We start from the raw sequence: 17,155 nt of genomic DNA on the forward strand, positions 1-17,155 counted from the left end.
GGCTTGTGTTTTCTGTGATCCTGTCTATTGGCTAGCCTGTTTGTTTACAGTTTAGAACAAGTATCAATTAAGCACTGGGAAATAAGCTCATTCCACATCTTGCTGACTCTGATGGACTGACATTGCATCAAGACGCTTGACACTGCTCAATGTTTATACATTTTAGAATTGCTTTTAGATCTACTTTGAGGCAGCATGATGAAAGGCACAAAGCTTCAAACTGCTTTCCTGTCCTGATATCTTCCCTCATTCCCTCCTGTCTGTTCTGACTGCAGAGGGCATGTGAGGTGTGCGTCTGTCACCCACAGAGACTGCCAGTCACTTCTGCAGCCGCCGGGCTCTGACGTACTCAGAAGCGTAGGACTCCCTCGTGCTCCTCAGTTCACGCTCTTCCTCGTCTTCCTCCGATTCATACTCTTCTTCATCCTCCTCCTCCTCCTCCTCATCCACTTCCTGCTGCCTGCGTAAGGTGCTGCTGCGAGCCTACAGAGAGGAACACAAGGTTCTGCATTAACTGCAGAGCAAGCTTAGGATAATTCTGTCCTTTCTAGCCAAAGTTCCAACATACAGTAGCTTAGCCAGTAGCATCTCTGTTTTACATCAACAGACAGAATATAGCCACATAAGCTGCACGTTGGATAGCTGCATTGTACATTATGTATGTATACAGGGCACTGGGAATTTCTGTTTCTAGAGATCATTGGTGTATCAAATGAACATTTAGGAAGGAGAGGATGCACTGCCAGCTTTTTCTCAAAAGAGCATTATCTGTCAAAGGCTCATTGCCGCAGTCAGTACATGTGGCGTGTGTTATGGTGTTTTTTTGTTTTGTTTTTTTAAATTCCCAAACGTAATCTTTTAAAACATTTAAAAAATTTGCTTCCCCACAATTAATCAAATACGTCTACTGATTAGGCCATGTAATGCATAAAATACATGGCACGTACATGAATACATCTGACATATCGCATCATTGCGTATTGCATCATTGGCAAAGCGATGCTTTGCGAACCCACCTTCCTGGGGTAATCTGCTGTCGGTCTCAGAGAGGAGGGGGTAGGGCTGGGGTAACGGGGCATTGAGGATGTGAAACGCACACTCTGGAGCGTTTGATTGTCCACGGAGTTGTCATACATCTGGAATCGTTTTGAGAACATCTGCAAAGACGAGGGAGAAAGTACAGCCTGTTACTGTCTGCTGTTGAACCAAAGCCGAGCAGCATTTATATACGTTAATCACTGATCTCTGCATTTATACGGCAACCACTTCTTGTTTTTCCTGTTCACCTCCAAGTCTTTTTCTATGTCCAGGCTCTGCAGGCTTTGGAAAGTACTTGAGTAAACCTCCAGGGCCTTCGCATGGAAAAGCATCTCAACAGTTAAGAAGTCTGAAAAGATTCCCTGAAACGAGAGACAGGTTACTTAAAACACACCGTTTTTGTTCTACATGCTTGTCTGTGTTTGATGTACATGCGATTCAATTCAATTCAACTGAAAGAGCCTCACTGGTGTGAAAGTAATGAAACGATACTGCCAAAGCCATCGTATTGATATATACGTGAATAAACACTTTTATATATACATATACAGTAGCCCGCACTGTGAGCATTATCCGTCACACCTGATCAGCTCAGGGGGAATCTGTTGTAGTTATGCCGCACGCTACAGACCTTGACATCCTCTAATTTCTGCCTCTGGAATTCGATCATTGTCTCCTCGAGCTGTCGAGTGCTCCGGCTCATGTTAGTGGAAGCTTTCAGGGCGTTTGATTCGGCCTATGAGGAGAGAATGAATTTCAGAAGAAAGTAGGGCACAATGTGCTTTCTGTTACGAGCAGCAGCGTAGCATGATGGGTAAGGACACTGTCCTTGTACCTTTGAGCAAGGTACTTAACCTGCATTGCTTCAGTATATGTCCAATTGTATAAATTGATGCAAGGTAAATGTGTAAAAAAAAAAAAAAAAAGTTATGTAAATTGCTCTGGATAAGAGTGTCTGCTAAATGTCTGTAATGTAAGGAAATGTTATCAGCTGAGGATGAACATAGGATGAGGAAGACAACCAGTTACAAACTGAAGGTAACAACTGATTGACTATGTGAATATATAATAGTCAGAATACATCAGTGGGTTTAAAAGGCTTGTTTGCCTAAAGATAGTCATTCATGCTTAATAGGTAATTGCCATCTGTGAGTAAACCTCTACTTGCTATTGCTTCATTACAATCGAAGATAAATATTTGGTAGCTAGCTGCCATGTGGTAATTAAACATTTATTTGCTAATGCACTTCAGAATTTTGTAGATAAAACAGATGTTGCTTACTGTTTGGAGTACTGGTTATGAAAGCAAACGCTACATCACAAAAAGGGGAAAGGGATTTAACATCTCAGCAGTATTATTCATCAGAACATAATAGTGCTGCCTGAATGTCTGTTTGTTAATGTGACTTTTATGATGTGTTCATATTTCCATTATTAGGGCAGTGTAATGAGACGCGTTACCTGAGACTGAGAATGTAGAATTAAGGGAAAAATTTATGAAAGTTCACAATTATGCCATTTATAATTGGTTTCACAGGAATCATAGAACCATATGATGTATTAAAACAATAAAAAGTGTTACAGTACAGTGTCTACCATGATCCCAGCTGGCAAAAATGAAAAACAGTTGCCAGATTGGAACACAATTTACACAATCTTACGCATGAGATAATCAATCACAGAAGTTCTTACTGTTACCAACATTAGAAAGCTAATACCTACATTTAACAAAAAAAGTTAAAAAATTTGAATCACATCACAGTATTGCTGTAGCTTGCTAGCCAGTTAGACTAAGGGTTTTTAAACATTTTCATTGGTTTATTTGGTGCAGTACATTCGACAAAATTTGCAATAAGTGGCAATAAAAGGGCACTGTGTTAGTCAATCACAGTTGGCTGATCAGTTCAAGACTGAACCTGTCTAGGCTACAGTACTTGGCAGAACCACCAAGTCGGCCAATTAGCTGAATGGCTGAGATCTAGTACAGGAAGGATACAATGCCCTGCCTATCCGATGGGTTCTTCAGCCGAATCCTGTCCAATTTTTGCACCTCCTTCAGCTCGCGGTTGCGTTCAGAATTGAATTTCTTTATATCTGCCTAATATTCAAATACACAATTAATATGATAAATGGCATACCACAGCAGAGGATGATTTAGAAGAATGTATAGTTTACAGTATAAGGACTAAAATATGCACGTGTCTAGTTAGAGTGACCTGAATTGATGTGTTCTAACATGAATAACATCACAATGCATTGAACTCACGCGCTTGTTTTTGATGATGTCCCCATAGGCTTTGAGAGGAGTGACAACTCTCATTTCTAACCTCTCCACCTGTCAAAAACGGTGAACAGAGCGTTTGATTCATGCAAGTGGGCTCCATCGCGGAGTGCTAGCTAGCATCGATAACGCCCCTTAGCGCGGTCTGACCTCGGCTTGCCGGTAGTCCTGCACCATGGCCAGGTCCTCGGCCAGGTTCTTCAGACAGGCCCGCAGCTCCTGCTCCTCCGTGTTGGCGAAGTCGCTGAGCTGCTGGACCAGCAGGTCAGCCTTGTCCCTCAGCCTGGCCGTCTTCCTGGTGTAGGCGGCCAGTATGGCGCAGAACTGGCCCATGTACTTCTCCGTGTTGGTCACGGAGGACTCCATCATCTTTATCTGTGAGTCCCTGAAAGCATCGCCGGTCACCGCTGCGTACAGTTACCTGCTGCTGGTCCTGTTCTTAGACTTAGGCTTAGAGTTCAGAGTGAAATCTGTGCACGGTGTATCATTCTGGTTTTAACCTCAGATAACCTGAGCCCTGCCATTCCCCTCCCTGCTTTGATACGATCTTTTCGTGGTATTGCTAGTTTAGTTGACTGATAACTTACTGCCTTTATGGATTTCAAATTTCAATTGTACAATACATTAATGTAATATACAATACAAACTTTACATTTTATAAACAAAATAAAGATATAAGGGTAGAAGATGTCCAAATTCACTCCTTGTAGTGAGAGAGCATAATTAGCTATATAGTAGAAGTCCTATAATCCTTTGAATATTTCTAACATTTTCTAGGCATATAATTACGTCAATTAAACAAAGATCAAACTATTTTCCCTGCTGTCTTACTCTGGGTTGTATATCTATACCATTATTATAATGTTTCATTTGTGCCATCCAGCCCTGTTCAGACAATAAACAAGTATTTAAGTATCAGACAATAAATATCAGACAGTAGATAAGTATACCCTACCTGGAAATCATAGAATTCATGTTTATTCCACTGGTGGACAAAACAACAGATCCTTTGAAATAGCTTGTTTGCAACTGCCTGCTATCCGACCGCCACCTGCAACAGGTATCAGGAAAGCTGTCACTATGGAAACCACAACAGACAATGATCACGTTTTTCTTGCAGGTTTATGTCTTTACCACAAGAGGGCAGAGCAGGCTTACATCTGTATTTTCACATTTGAAAAGCAATAAAATTGTGTTTTCAGTTGACTTTACAGCAAAATGAATTGTGCTGGCATCACCACAATTTATGTGGTGTTTATAACTTTGTAAATAAGTACACAAACATTTGTAGTACATTTGTGATGAGGGAGGGGGATGCAATGCCTTGTCAGCCTCTGCTAATTAAATGTACATTTCCATTTAGCTTAAGCCAAACCAGAATTTTTGTTAAGGAATGTGGATTGTTGGAACGATGTGTGCAGTGCATTGCCCATTTAAGTGAATTCATTGTATGTAATTCAAGTGCATTCACCAAAACATAAATAAATCCTAAACAGGCTCCCTGTTGTCCTGGTAGCAATTTTCTTGCCCAGATTCAGTTAAAGCCATAAATTATAAACGTAATTGGAGAATGTAGACAACAGACAACAATTGCTATCATAGATTCGGAAATAAGCAAAACATTGTCTTTATCTCAATCACCCTTTTGGACCACATTTCCTGGCAAAACAAATTTTAACTGACTAGTGCTTCCAATAAAAAAAATGTTGATTTAATTTAATCATCCTGGCTAACTACCGTGTGTAGAAACAGGAGTGGAAATCCTTAGTAACACTGATAAATTTCCGCTCTTTGTGACATGAAAACCCGTAAGTCAGTGTGGCACATTCAAGTCTGATCATCCTGACCTTTTCGCCTACCATGATTGCAGCTGGATGTTTGTGATGCCACACGGATATCAGCTACTTATGGTAGAGGAAGTAGGTGTTAATGTGAGAGACCTCTTGTGAGGGCATGTGTTTCTCATTTTTATTTTCTTTTTTTTTGTTTAAGAGTGGAAGATGAAACTGTGTGTATGTGTGTGTGTGTGTGTGTGTGTGTGCCTGTGTGTGCCTGTTTGTGCATGTGAGTGTGCATGTCTTGCATTGAGAGAATCAAAGCCTAGAACAGGCTGACTTCCCTCTCCCTGCAACAGCACACTCTGTGAATGACAGCTTAGCAGAGGGAGAGAGACGAAGGGAGGGGGGGACAGGGAGAGGAGGGATAAAGGGGTGAGAGGGAATAATAAAACTGCCCAGGGCCACTGAGGGGAGGGGTGGTGGGTGGGGGTTGGGGGGTGGGTTGGGGGGGGGGGGGGGGGGTGGAGGAGCCGTGTGAAAAAGGGCCAGAACACTAATCTCCCCCCTGTGGCTGGAGGAAGCACAGAGCGGTGTGTTATACACTGCTTCCCATTATCTGTTCTCATTGGAGTTTTTCCCCCTCTAACCACGAGCACGTGGATATCATGGGTTACTATTCGTGAATTAATCTGGCTCTCATATTAATGGCATTAATGGACGCGTGTGATATGCATGGATTGTGCGTTCGTGTGCGGAACAGGAGCTAGCGTAGCTGGGACCGTGGTCTGCTGATACATTTCTCTCGCTCCCTCAGACTCCGGTCCTGCTGAGTGATGGGGTGCCAGCTGACTTCCTGGAGCAGACAGCCCAGCTCCCCGGCTGTGAGCCGAGATTGAAGAGGTGTGTCATCGCTAATGAAGAGAAACTCAGAGTCACATCGAATCTTCTTCTTCTCCTAGGGTAACAGTGAGAGTGATCTAATCTAATCCCTCTCTGTGAGTTTCGCCCTGGCATACCAAGTCACACTGAGCCCAAATGAAATGTTTACCAATGGGCACCATTTAAATGAACAACATGGTAAAGGCCTTTGCTAAAAAATAGTTTGAGTTGAGATTATTTTCATCCTAAGCACTTAGGTACAGGAAATTGAATAGATCGTACTGGGCTAACCTTGAAATGGTAACATGTCCTTGGTTCCTGGTAGTATCTTAGCAGAAATTTGTAGTACAGTAGAACCTCCAATGATCTGTCAACTGCACCAAAGTATATGATATGGTTAGTGCATTCCAAAAGAAGAGAAATTTGATTATATTTGAATATTTATTGCAAATGTACAAAATTGCCATTAAATGTGTAGAATGCTTTGTGTTATCCCTATTATGTCCACAAGAGAGCGCAAGAAGGTCAGAAAGGCAAAGTAAGGCTAATTTTGCACTTAAATATTTTACATAAATGGTTGGTGGATAGCTGCGACAAAACACAAGACACTCCGCATGGTTAGAGGCAAGTGCCACGTGTGTGTTTTTTTTTTTGTTTTGTTTTTTTACTTAATTTTATTATTGTTATTACTTTTTTTTTACGATGTTCCCTGCTGAGGAAAAAACACGGTTTGCTTGAACTAAATTGCCTGGAATGCTCAGGTATTTCTGCGCTATGCAGACAAGACTCTGGTGAACTTGCTTTCCATTCATCATCATCTGTATCTGTTGAACATTAATCAGCTCTGGTAATTTTGTAACAATTCAAAACCTGGCTCGCTATGCGCCAATGAAAAAAAAAACGTAATTCTGAAACAAAAGATAACATTTTTAAAACAGCATGTTCGAGTTTCCGCGTGCTCTTAGCCATAGAATACATTATAAATAGAAGTCGTTCAGAGATCTGTGATGTTTGCATCTTTGAAAGCCACTTGAAAACAAACCCATTTCAAGAATTTTATCCGCTATTGGCAATAGTGCTAAGATATGTCCGTTAGCATATCTGTTATATTGTATTCAAGCTTTTAAAAAAAATCTTTTTCAGCTTTGACTCATTATTGCTTGTATTTGCTTGCGTTTCTCCATTAGCGATAAATAATAATGAAGTTCCTGAGCAGCAGCGGTGTGTGCGGCTTCTGGTTGGATGCCCGTTCTGACAGGTGACGTCACATAGCTTTGGGGCTCCACTGTAATTGTAAAAGTCCCGGAGTCTTTCTCCCCGCTCGCGGTGGCCCTCTCCTGGGAGCTGACGGGGGCCTCGCTCACCCCCCCGTGCGACTGCAGATTTGAGGAATTATGGTTCATCAAGCCGCTCAGAGGTGATCTCTCTGCAGCCTGACCTTTCTGTGCGTCAGGGCTGCTGCCGGCGTCTGACTGCTGTAAGGCCCATTTGGTCCCTCGCCTCTCTGCCCTTTCCCTAATGCTCCAGGCCTCTCTTTACTCAAGCTTTCTATTCAACTCTGTCCAGCTTCTCGCTCTCTCTCACTCCCTCTCTCTTTTGGTCTCTCTCTCTTTCTCCCACCCCTCTCTTTCTCCCCCCTCTCTCTCTCCCCTCCTTCTCTCTCTCTCTCCCCCCTTTCTCTCTCTTTCTCCCCCCTCTCCCTCTCACTGTCTCTCTCTCACCCTCTCTCTCTCTTTCTCCCCCCCACTCTCTCACCCTCTCTCTCTCCCTCTCTATTTCTCCCCCCTCTCTCTCTCTCTCTCCCCCTCTCTCTCCCTCTCACTGTCTCTCTTTCACCTTCTCTCTCTCTTTCTCCCCCCCTCTCTCTCCCTCTCTCTTTCCCTCTCTCTTTCTCCCCCTCTCTCTCTCCCTCTCACACTCTCCCTCTCTCTCTCCCTCTCTCTCTCTCTCTCTCTCTTTTGCTCTCTCTTTTTCTCCCCCCCCCTCTCTCTCTGTCTCCTGCTGTCCGCCTTTCTTGCAGTCCCCTCTGCTTGGCTCTCTGCACAGAGAAGGTTAACAGCTGTACCACATACCAGCAGCATCTGTTTTCCCCATTTACTGCCCCCCCCTCCCCCCACACAAACCCCCTCACTCCCACCTCCCACCTAACCTCCCCCCCACCCCCCCATGAGGATGTGACCTCCGACTGTGGGCTTGTCGCTGGCTTTGGCCAGCCCCCGCTGGGGTGGGAGTACCCCCCCCCCCGACACCAGCTCACTCATTGTGCGCCCCTCGACTGAGCCCCCCGAGCTGTCAGCGCCCCCGAACCCGCTCCCTACCTGACCGGGCCCAGCTTTGGGAAGACACACAAAGATCCCTTTCAATTGTCAGCCCTCCGTGGAAAAAGCGCCGGCCTCAAGCTGAGGAGACTCACATACGCGGCGGCCTGGAGAAACTTAATTTAAACGTCACAAATGTAGCACGGCGCCGAGTCTAACGTTTTATCAAGAGCGGAGGTTTATAATTCCCGCATGGGGCATGATCTTCATTTATGAATGATTAATGCCCTCTCGCATATTTTTAGCTGCAGTCAAAACAGGCTTTTTTTTTTGTGAAAGGAGGGGGAACAGAAATCTTTGGCGCGGTTCATTCAAAAGTAGGATCCCTTGAATTATCCCCCTGGGGTGTTAATGTGAAGTTTTATGATGGATATTTAGGGTCTGGGTTCGTCTGCAGTAGTGGGAATTTATGTTGTTGTGGGAGCCTTAAGCTTTTCCTCCAATGTGAATACATCACGCTGACTTTTGTTGAACAGTTAAGTAATTTGTGATTAATAGGGGAGAGGACATTTCACGACAGTTATTTTCTTTCGCCTCGGGGAACTCCCCTGGGTGACCTAGTGAAAACATGCGGGAGCCATGGGGTGATCCGTGCTGTTGACACTGAAATCAACAAGGGTAGGGGTGTTCAGGAAGGGGCACGGGAGCCTATAAAAAAAACAAAATAAAGCACGTAAGAAACAACAGCATTCAGGAGTGTATATTCACCGTGTAAGGAAGAATACATTTATTCTAAAGGCTTTTGATCATTGGCTGGCACCACATAGCTTTCATGTGTGAAACGGTAGGCATGGCTATGAATCACGTGGCGATTGTTGCGTAATAAATTTACGGGCAAGATTTATGCAGGGTCGTCGATCACCACATATGCTCTAGTGTGAGGGCGAGATTAGTACCACAAATTACTGTTTAACAGAACTAGGGTGCAATGCTGCAGCTGCTGGTTTGGTCACACACCGGGGTCCAATTCATTTCTGACAGTTTTGGGCCCTGACATAACTGCCCTATTGTTATTAAGGGTACGGTGGGGGGCGGGGGGGCGGGGCCAGTTTGAGGGAGTCTCCCAGTCCCAGTATGTCATTAGGACGAGTGCAGGCAGCGGGGCTGGGAGGGAGGGAGGGAGGGAGGGAGGGAGAGCAGAGCGATCACAATCCTCGCCTTCTGCTCGACCCGGGACCCAGGCAGCCGCCCGACTCTGTGGTCGCCCCGACTCTGCCAACGGTAACAACTGCAAAGGGTTTGTGAAAGAGGGCTTTTCACAGGTTAAGAGAAAGAGGCAGCTTTATTTATTTCTGTGTACAAAGGCCCCGGGAGGCTTGGCGGGAGGGGCGGGGTCCGGAGCGCCTGCGTAGAGACGTCCGCCCCCCCCCACCGCCCCCCCCCCCCCCCCCTCGTCCTCCCGCCGCCCAGCCAGGCCGACTGCGGCCGCTGCCAGGCGGCTCCCCGCAATGACACGTCTGACAAGCTATAAATCAAACGGAGCAATTAGAGCTGGTGCCAGCCTCTCCCAGCCTGCCACAGAGCCTGGACTCACGGGCCCGCCTGCCTGCTCTTCTCTGCTCTGCTCTGCTCTGCTCTGCTCTGCTCTGCACGGGCCTCTGAAACTGCCCCCTGTTCTGCTCCGCTCTGTAAGGGCCTCTTAAACTGCCCCCTGTCCTGCTCCGCTCTGTAAGGGCCTCTTAAACTGCCCCCTGTCCTGCTCCGCTCTGTAAGGGCCTCTTAAACTGCCCCCTGTTCTGCTCCGCTCTGTAAGGGCCTCTCAAACTGCCCCCTGTCCTGCTCCGCTCTGTAAGGGCCTCTTAAACTGCCCCCTGTCCTGCTCCGCTCTGTAAGGGCCTCTTAAACTGCCCCCTGTCCTGCTCCGCTCTGTAAGGGCCTCTTAAACTGCCCCCTGTCCTGCTCCGCTCTGTAAGGGCCTCTTAAACTGCCCCCTGTCCTGCTCCGCTCTGTAAGGGCCTCTCAAACTGCCCCCTGTCCTGCTCCGCTCTGTAAGGGCCTCTTAAACTGCCCCCTGCTCTGCTCCGCTCTGTAAGGGCCTCTCAAACTGCCCCCCGTTCTGCTCCTCTCTGTAAGGGCCTCTTAAACTGCCCCCTGTTCTGCTCCTCTCTGTAAGGGCCTCTTAAACTGCCCCCTGTCCTGCTCCGCTCTGTAAGGGCCTCTTAAACTGCCCCCTGTTCTGCTCCTCTCTGTAAGGGCCTCTCAAACTGCCCCCTGTCCTGCTCCGCTCTGTAAGGGCCTCTTAAACTGCCCCCTGTCCTGCTCCGCTCTGTAAGGGCCTCTTAAACTGCCCCCTGCTCTGCTCCGCTCTGTAAGGGCCTCTTAAACTGCCCCCTGTTCTGCTCCGCTCTGTAAGGGCCTCTTAAACTGCCCCCTGTCCTGCTCCGCTCTGTAAGGGCCTCTTAAACTGCCCCCTGCTCTGCTCCGCTCTGTAAGGGCCTCTTAAACTGCCCCCTGTTCTGCTCCGCTCTGTAAGGGCCTCTCAAACTGCCCCCTGTCCTGCTCCTCTCTGTAAGGGCCACTTAAACTGCCCCCTGCTCTGCTCCGCTCTGTAAGGGCCTCTCAAACTGCCCCCTGTCCTGCTCTGCTCTGCACGGGCCACTTAAACTGCCCCCTGTTCTGCTCCGCTCTGTAAGGGCCTCTTAAACTGCCCCCTGTCCTGCTCCGCTCTGTAAGGGCCTCTTAAACTGCCCCCTGTTCTGCTCCGCTCTGTAAGGGCCTCTCAAACTGCCCCCTGTCCTGCTCTGCTCTGCACGGGCCACTTAAACTGCCCCCTGTTCTGCTCCGCTCTGTAAGGTCCACTTAAACTGCCCCCTGTCCTGCTCCGCTCTGTAAGGGCCTCTCAAACTGCCCCCTGTTCTGCTCCGCTCTGTAAGGGCCTCTCAAACTGCCCCCTGTCCTGCTCCTCTCTGTAAGGGCCTCTCAAACTGCCCCCTGTTCTGCTCCGCTCTGTAAGGGCCTCTCAAACTGCCCCCTGTCCTGCTCCGCTCTGTAAGGGCCTCTTAAACTGCCCCCTGTCCTGCTCCGCTCTGTAAGGGCCTCTCAAACTGCCCCCTGTTCTGCTCCGCTCTGTAAGGGCCTCTTAAACTGCCCCATGTTCTGCTCCGCTCTGTAAGGGCCTCTTAAACTGCCCCCTGTCCTGCTCCGCTCTGTAAGGGCCTCTTAAACTGCCCCCTGTTCTGCTCCGCTCTGTAAGAGCCTCTCAAACTGCCCCTTGTTCTGCTCCTCTCTGTAAGGGCCTCTTAAACTGCCCCCTGTCCTGCTCCGCTCTGTAAGGGCCTCTTAAACTGCCCCCTGCTCTGCTCTGTTTCGCTCCACTCTGCTCTGTTCCGCTGTGCTCTGCACAGGCCTCTTAAATGGCCCCTTGTTCTGTTCTGCTTTGCTCCGCTCCGCTCCACTCTGCTCTGCTCTATTCCGCTCCACTCTGCTCTGCTCTATTCCACTCTGCTCTGTTCCATTTTGTGTTCCACTTCACCCTGCTCTGTTGTGCTCTATTCCACTCTGCTCTGTTCCATTTTGTGTTCCACTTCACCCTGCTCTGTTGTGCTCTATTCTGCTCTGCTCTGCTCTGTTCTGCTCCACTGTTCTCTGTACTGGCCTCGTAAACAGCTCCCTGATTTACTTTAGCACAATGCAGCTCCCTCCGCCTGGTCGTTGGGGACACAGACAAATGCACCCCTTTTCCACCTCTCTCCCAAAATGGATGATTCTGCTGCAGACTTTCCTAAAGTGGTTGTTTTTCAGTGATTCCCATTATTAACGTTCTCCTGTTAGTAGTGCTCTTTTGCTTTGGTCAGGTTGAAGCCAGAGTCTCCATTCAACAGTAGATTCCAAAATTCATGTTATTTTTTGACATCAGGCATTTTTGTGGGAGTGTTAGGTCACTCAACACACGGCCGCTTCTGAATGTTCAAGTAACCGTAGAAGTGTTTGATTGCTGCTGCGTTCTAATGCGTTTGAAGCTGCATTTAGTTTTCTCGCCTGATGGCAGCTAATAATGTTATCCCAGTGCCAGACTGGCTGGGGCAGCCAATTCTAGGGGAGCTATGTCATTCTGCCCTGTCGAGCCGTGGGTATTTTCGGAGAACTAATTTGGGTGGCACCAACATGCCATATGTAGTGCAATTTGAGCAGTAAATATTGTGAAAATGAAACCGGGCCAGTCAATGGAGCAGGGATGTGGTTTTTTCGATTTGGGAGATGGAGTCTTCGGTCTCGTCCTAATGGCATCGAGAGTACGTTCCCCCAAAAGAGAGAGGGGAGAGAGAGACATCATTTTCTCAGTGTGCGTTCAGCTTCCCAGAACATGGGGTCAGAGCACACAGCCCCGTCGATTATGCTGCACACTGGATGCAATGTGTTAGTCCAGAAACCTTCAATTTCCTCTTGTTTGTTTGTGTGTTTGCCTTTTGGGTCTTCGCCCGGTGCATGTTGCCAAAAACTAAGTTTTTTTTTTTGTTTTTTTTTCAGGGAGTTGGGCCTGACTGATGCAGTGTTGTCGAAGGCTGTGGGAGAAGCTAGCTGTTTGTTTTTCAGGAGCGCCTCTCTGAGGGTGTCCTCTCAGCTACGGCTGTCCACAGGCTGGCAAAGCACAACAACAGCAGCAAAAATGGACTCGCCCCCTTTATAAACATTTCGTTGAGCGGTTCCGCGAAGAAAGATCTTATAAATGAGCTTCCCCGGCTGCCTGAAGGAAAGTTTCCTCCAGCCCGGGGCTGCTGCCACTGCCGCGCTGAAAAATAAACACTCCTAATTGGCCTTGGAGCCCCATAATTCAGAGATTTCATTGACTTTCATCCCTGAGAAGTGGCGGGGGAACTGGGGCGGAGTGTGTTTCCATTCATAAATCCAGGCTGACCTTTCGGCCTCCTTCGCCCCCCCCCAGCCCCCCCAGCCCCCAGGCCTGCTCTGAACAGCCCACTGCGTGAGCTTCAGAGGAAAGGCACTCTGTGGGCTTCGGTGTGCAGCCGCAGCGGTCAGAGTGAAAACCTCCGCATGTGAGCGAGTGAGTGAGAGTGAGAGTGAGAGTGAGAGTGAGAGTGCGAGTGAGAGAGTGAGCGAGTGAGTAAACAAGTGAGAGTGTGAAAGTGAGTGAGTGAATGAGTGAACAAGTGAGCGAGTGAGAGTATGAGAGAGTGAGAGAATAAGGGAGAGAGGGAGAGTGTGAGTGAGTGAGTGAGTCAGTGACTGAGAGTGTGAGATAGTGTGGGAGTGTGTGAGTGAGTGAGCTTTTGTCAGGGAGAACCTGGATGGCTGTTCTTAAAGTTCACCGAATACTGTGTGGAATGACTGTGAGCTGAACACCTGCTGAGAGCAGCTGGAAATGAGGAAGAGGAGGACTGTGACTCGGCAGGGAAGCAGCGTGGATTTTGTCATATCAAGGGCTCTGCAACAACCTGGGAGCCAAGAAAATCTGAAAATCAGTTCTGCTCTCACATCACACGCTCGTACAGGATTAAAGATGAGCTAAGTTACTGACAATAAAAATAGCAAAACAAGGTTCTAATCACCCACTGGAGAGCAGCAGTCGTAGTTTTCTTCGCAGCCTGAATGAGCCAGGGTTCCCCTGTCAATCTGGATGAGTGGGGTTTTGGAACTTACAAGCTGGCTCATCATACTGATGATCTGCATGTCTGCTGTCCACATGAATTCCACCTCAAACCTAGTTTGCGCACAAAAGAAAGCTTTACTGATCCACCACTGTAACGATACATCTCCCTTCTGCATTGTACACACGCACTGTTACTCTCCTGAGTCCAACATTTCTGGGAAACAGAAATTGAGGTTTTCAACATGTATGACGCAGGCCCCAAAGATGGGAAACTCCAATAAACTGTCTAATTGCTTTTAGGCCACAGTCTCTCCTACATATTTTGTGAAATAATGTTCAGGTTACGAAACAGCCATAACTGAGACGCACGGTTACTGCTGTAACAGGATGTAATGAAGCGGAAATCAGTGGATGTTCGGCTTGCGGCGTTGTCATAAATGGTCACTGCCTTTGGCACAAAGTGACGCACAAAAAATGCAGAAGTCCCGTGGAGGAGATTTGGGAAGGTGAGAAGCATCAAAAGTCCCCCTTGGCACCTCGCCCACGGGACCGATAGAATATGCTCGCCCCAACGGGCACCTTTTGAAACCGCTCCCATGGCAACGGAGCAGGAGGGGGATCAGTGGGGCCCGCTCCTTTTGTGGCGAGAGGCGCTGGTGCCGCTCCCGCGGGGTCGGGGGAGAGGAGTCGAGCGGCGGCGCACGGCGTCTGGTGACGGGCGGGCGGGGGGGCGGAGCTCGGTGCGGCGTGGCGTGGCTTCAATGCCATCAGCCTTTTATCAGCGAGGCTTCTGCTGGAGGCCCGCCAAGAGCCCGCCGCCATTCCCTCAGCACTCAGACAGTGGGAATGCCCCCCCCTCCATTCCCCCCCATTCCCCCTGTCACCCCCCCCCCATTCCCCCTGCCAACCGCCCCCCCATTCCCCCTGCCAACCGCCCCCCTCCCCACCCACAGAAGCTGCCTTCAAAGGCTGCCACAGATGAAGACGGTTTTGTGAGGGCCTTTCAGGCTGGCCTGTTTGGCCCCAGACCCCTACAACGCTCCCTGGGGAAGATGTTAAGAGTGGAACATGGACTGGGGCAGCTTTTAAGGCTTATTCTGCTAAAATGACAGCTGTATTTCCAGGCTGATACCTCAGCTACCAAAACACCTTCAGGTTTAAGAGAAAACATGGTCATTTCTTAGGTTGTCATTATACATAAATGAAAATATTGCTGGACATAAAACCCAGGGCATAGCTGTTTTAAAGCACATCTGTGCAATTTATTTCATTAGAAATGTCTTATAATGTCTCCCTCATCCACCCCAATTAGGCACTTCCTGGTTCAGGGACTCATCGCCTGAATTGACCCATTTCCACACCCCTTCCCAGTTCAAGGAGTCCTAGCTCTTCAAAGAGAACTGGAGCAGGACCGTGGACCCCCCAGGACAGGGGTTGAGTAGCCCTGCCCCAGCGCATCGGAGTGCAGTCCGCAGTTTGGTGGGGTAAGTGAGGACTGCGTGCGTACGGGCATAAGGATGTGCAGGGGTAGAGAGCCTGTATTTGTTCAGTGCCGAGCTTAACGCTCCATACCAGGTCTGTCAGGCACCGCGCGGAACACTTCAGCTGAACTGCTGCGGCGGGTTGGCTGCCAGGTACTCCGCACCTGTTAGCCCGCTGTACGCTTGCCATGCTTACAGTGGTTCCCGGCCAATCAGCGACACTCAGCTGCTTCCTCAGTGCCTGTTCCAGGGGCTGGAGTGCTGAACGTTAAGCCGTCAGTCAAGAGGAAGGCTCATCAAAAAGCTTTTCGTCGGTCGTGCGACGCGACGGAGAACGGCGAGGAGCGTCCTTTGTGGTTTTATTGTGATGATGTCACCTCCATCTGTGGTTTTCGTGCATGAGCAGACAAGGGCTGCTCATTGTTTTCACTGAGCCTCGAGCTCTGCTCCTTCCGTAATTGGAAATGCGCAACTTTGGAGACTGTGAGCAAAGTGATGAACAAAGGGAAAAGAAATCCAGATCCCCTGGACGCCTTCCTGCAATTCATTTATTTTTCAATATCCCCCAGTTTAGCAGTTAGCATAGCCAATTTCATAGAGAGAGAGAGAGAGAGAGAGAGAGAGAGAGTGTGTGTGTGTGTGTGTGTGAGAGAGAGAGAGAGAGTGTGTGTGTGTGTGTGTGTGTGTGAGAGAGAGAGAGAGAGAGAGTGTGTGTGTGTGTGTGTGTGAGAGCGAGAGAGAGAGAGTGTGTGTGTGAGAGAGAGAGAGAGAGTGTGTGTGTGTGTGTGTGAGAGAGGAGAGAGAGAGAGAGAGATTATTTTGGGTAGGGGGGGCATTTGTGGGGAGGGTTACACTGGCATACGTAAGCAACAGGACAGGACCCTTAGCGGCAGTTATCGCTTACACTGTGGGCCTTTTTCACAGACACACTTTAAAATCACATCAATCTGCAGCTGGAAACTCATGAAGTTAAATCACTCTGCTCTGTAAAACGCATTAGGGCCCTTCTTATTCAATATCCGCCAGTTTATAAAAAGCTAAAAATACGACTGTATGTGAAATGCATGAGTCTCAGGGCCGGCTTTGTTCAAACAGCAGGGGCATTTTGAAATAGCGCTCTTTGAGGGATCATCAGAACGGCTAGCCATGGGCATTCTCTGCATGCAGCCTTCACAGCCATTGCTGAAAAATGCCTTGACCACTGTCTGACTTCCAGGGGTGACTGTGGAGTCAGGAATAACAGTTTAACTCACCCTGGCAAGGCCTGATTTCTTCGCACGTTGCACCTGAAACAGTGTTAGCCTCAGCCTGCACACATAGCCAGCTCTGCCTAATTGCATTGTGCTTTAAATAGACTTTGGCTGATTTTGATAGCACATCTTTTCTGCAGCAGGCTCCTGTAATTAAATTTGAAGTCTGGTCTGTAACCCGGGATGACGGCCTGGCTCTCTCTCCACGCTGTAGAGCTGGACCGAGGCTGGATGCGTGGGTGTTGAAAGGCTGGGAATATAATAAATTTTGTAATAGGAAAGGGCTGAGAGACCATGCCTTCAAATTTTCTCAAGGAAAGCCTGATCTCTTTTGTTTTGTGTGTATGTGTGTGTGTGTGTGTGTGTGTGTGCGTGCGTGTACATGCACGTGAATATATCAATGCTGGTGTCACCTTCGGTATGTGTGTTTTTTTTTTTTTCAATTCACCGGTCAAAGATGGCTTTTGATGTCCTTTGGACACTAACTGCCATGTACTGAGGGAGACAAATGGTTCTGGGAAGCTTGCCACTTAGGCCGACGAAGTTTAAGTTTCCTGGAATACATAATCCCTCCCCCCCCCC

At 48.2% G+C, this 17,155-nt stretch overlaps 1 protein-coding gene across 1 annotated transcript; it reads right to left on the reverse strand.

The window, feature by feature from the left end:
• Positions 1-51: 51 nt before the first annotated feature.
• Positions 52-4,392, reverse strand: LOC118214834 (CBY1-interacting BAR domain-containing protein 2-like). Its single transcript, XM_035395093.1, has 9 exons — positions 4,275-4,392; positions 3,470-3,704; positions 3,305-3,373; positions 3,035-3,136; positions 2,500-2,505; positions 1,670-1,774; positions 1,287-1,400; positions 1,017-1,157; positions 52-483 (listed from the first exon to the last, which is right to left on the reverse strand). Exons 1-9 carry the CDS (start codon positions 4,292-4,294, stop codon positions 319-321), a joined length of 957 nt encoding a protein of 318 aa, XP_035250984.1. The 5' UTR covers positions 4,295-4,392; the 3' UTR covers positions 52-318.
• Positions 4,393-17,155: the final 12,763 nt, after the last annotated feature.

This window comes from Anguilla anguilla, chromosome 16, assembly GCF_013347855.1.
Source record: "Anguilla anguilla isolate fAngAng1 chromosome 16, fAngAng1.pri, whole genome shotgun sequence".
Lineage (NCBI taxonomy): Eukaryota > Metazoa > Chordata > Actinopteri > Anguilliformes > Anguillidae > Anguilla > Anguilla anguilla.

What these genes read in the sequence shown, in the direction of transcription:
- LOC118214834 (XM_035395093.1), bottom strand. Translation starts at nt 4,294, where the DNA reads ATGAATTCTATGATTTCCAG. An exon ending in ATGAATTCTATGATTTCCAG is followed by an intron (nt 3,705 to 4,274) that starts GTAGGGTATACT and finishes CGATGCTTTCAG; the next exon opens with GGACTCACAGATAAAGATGA. An exon ending in CAGCAGATTACCCCAGGAAG is followed by an intron (nt 484 to 1,016) that starts GTGGGTTCGCAA and finishes TCCTCTCTGTAG; the next exon opens with GCTCGCAGCAGCACCTTACG.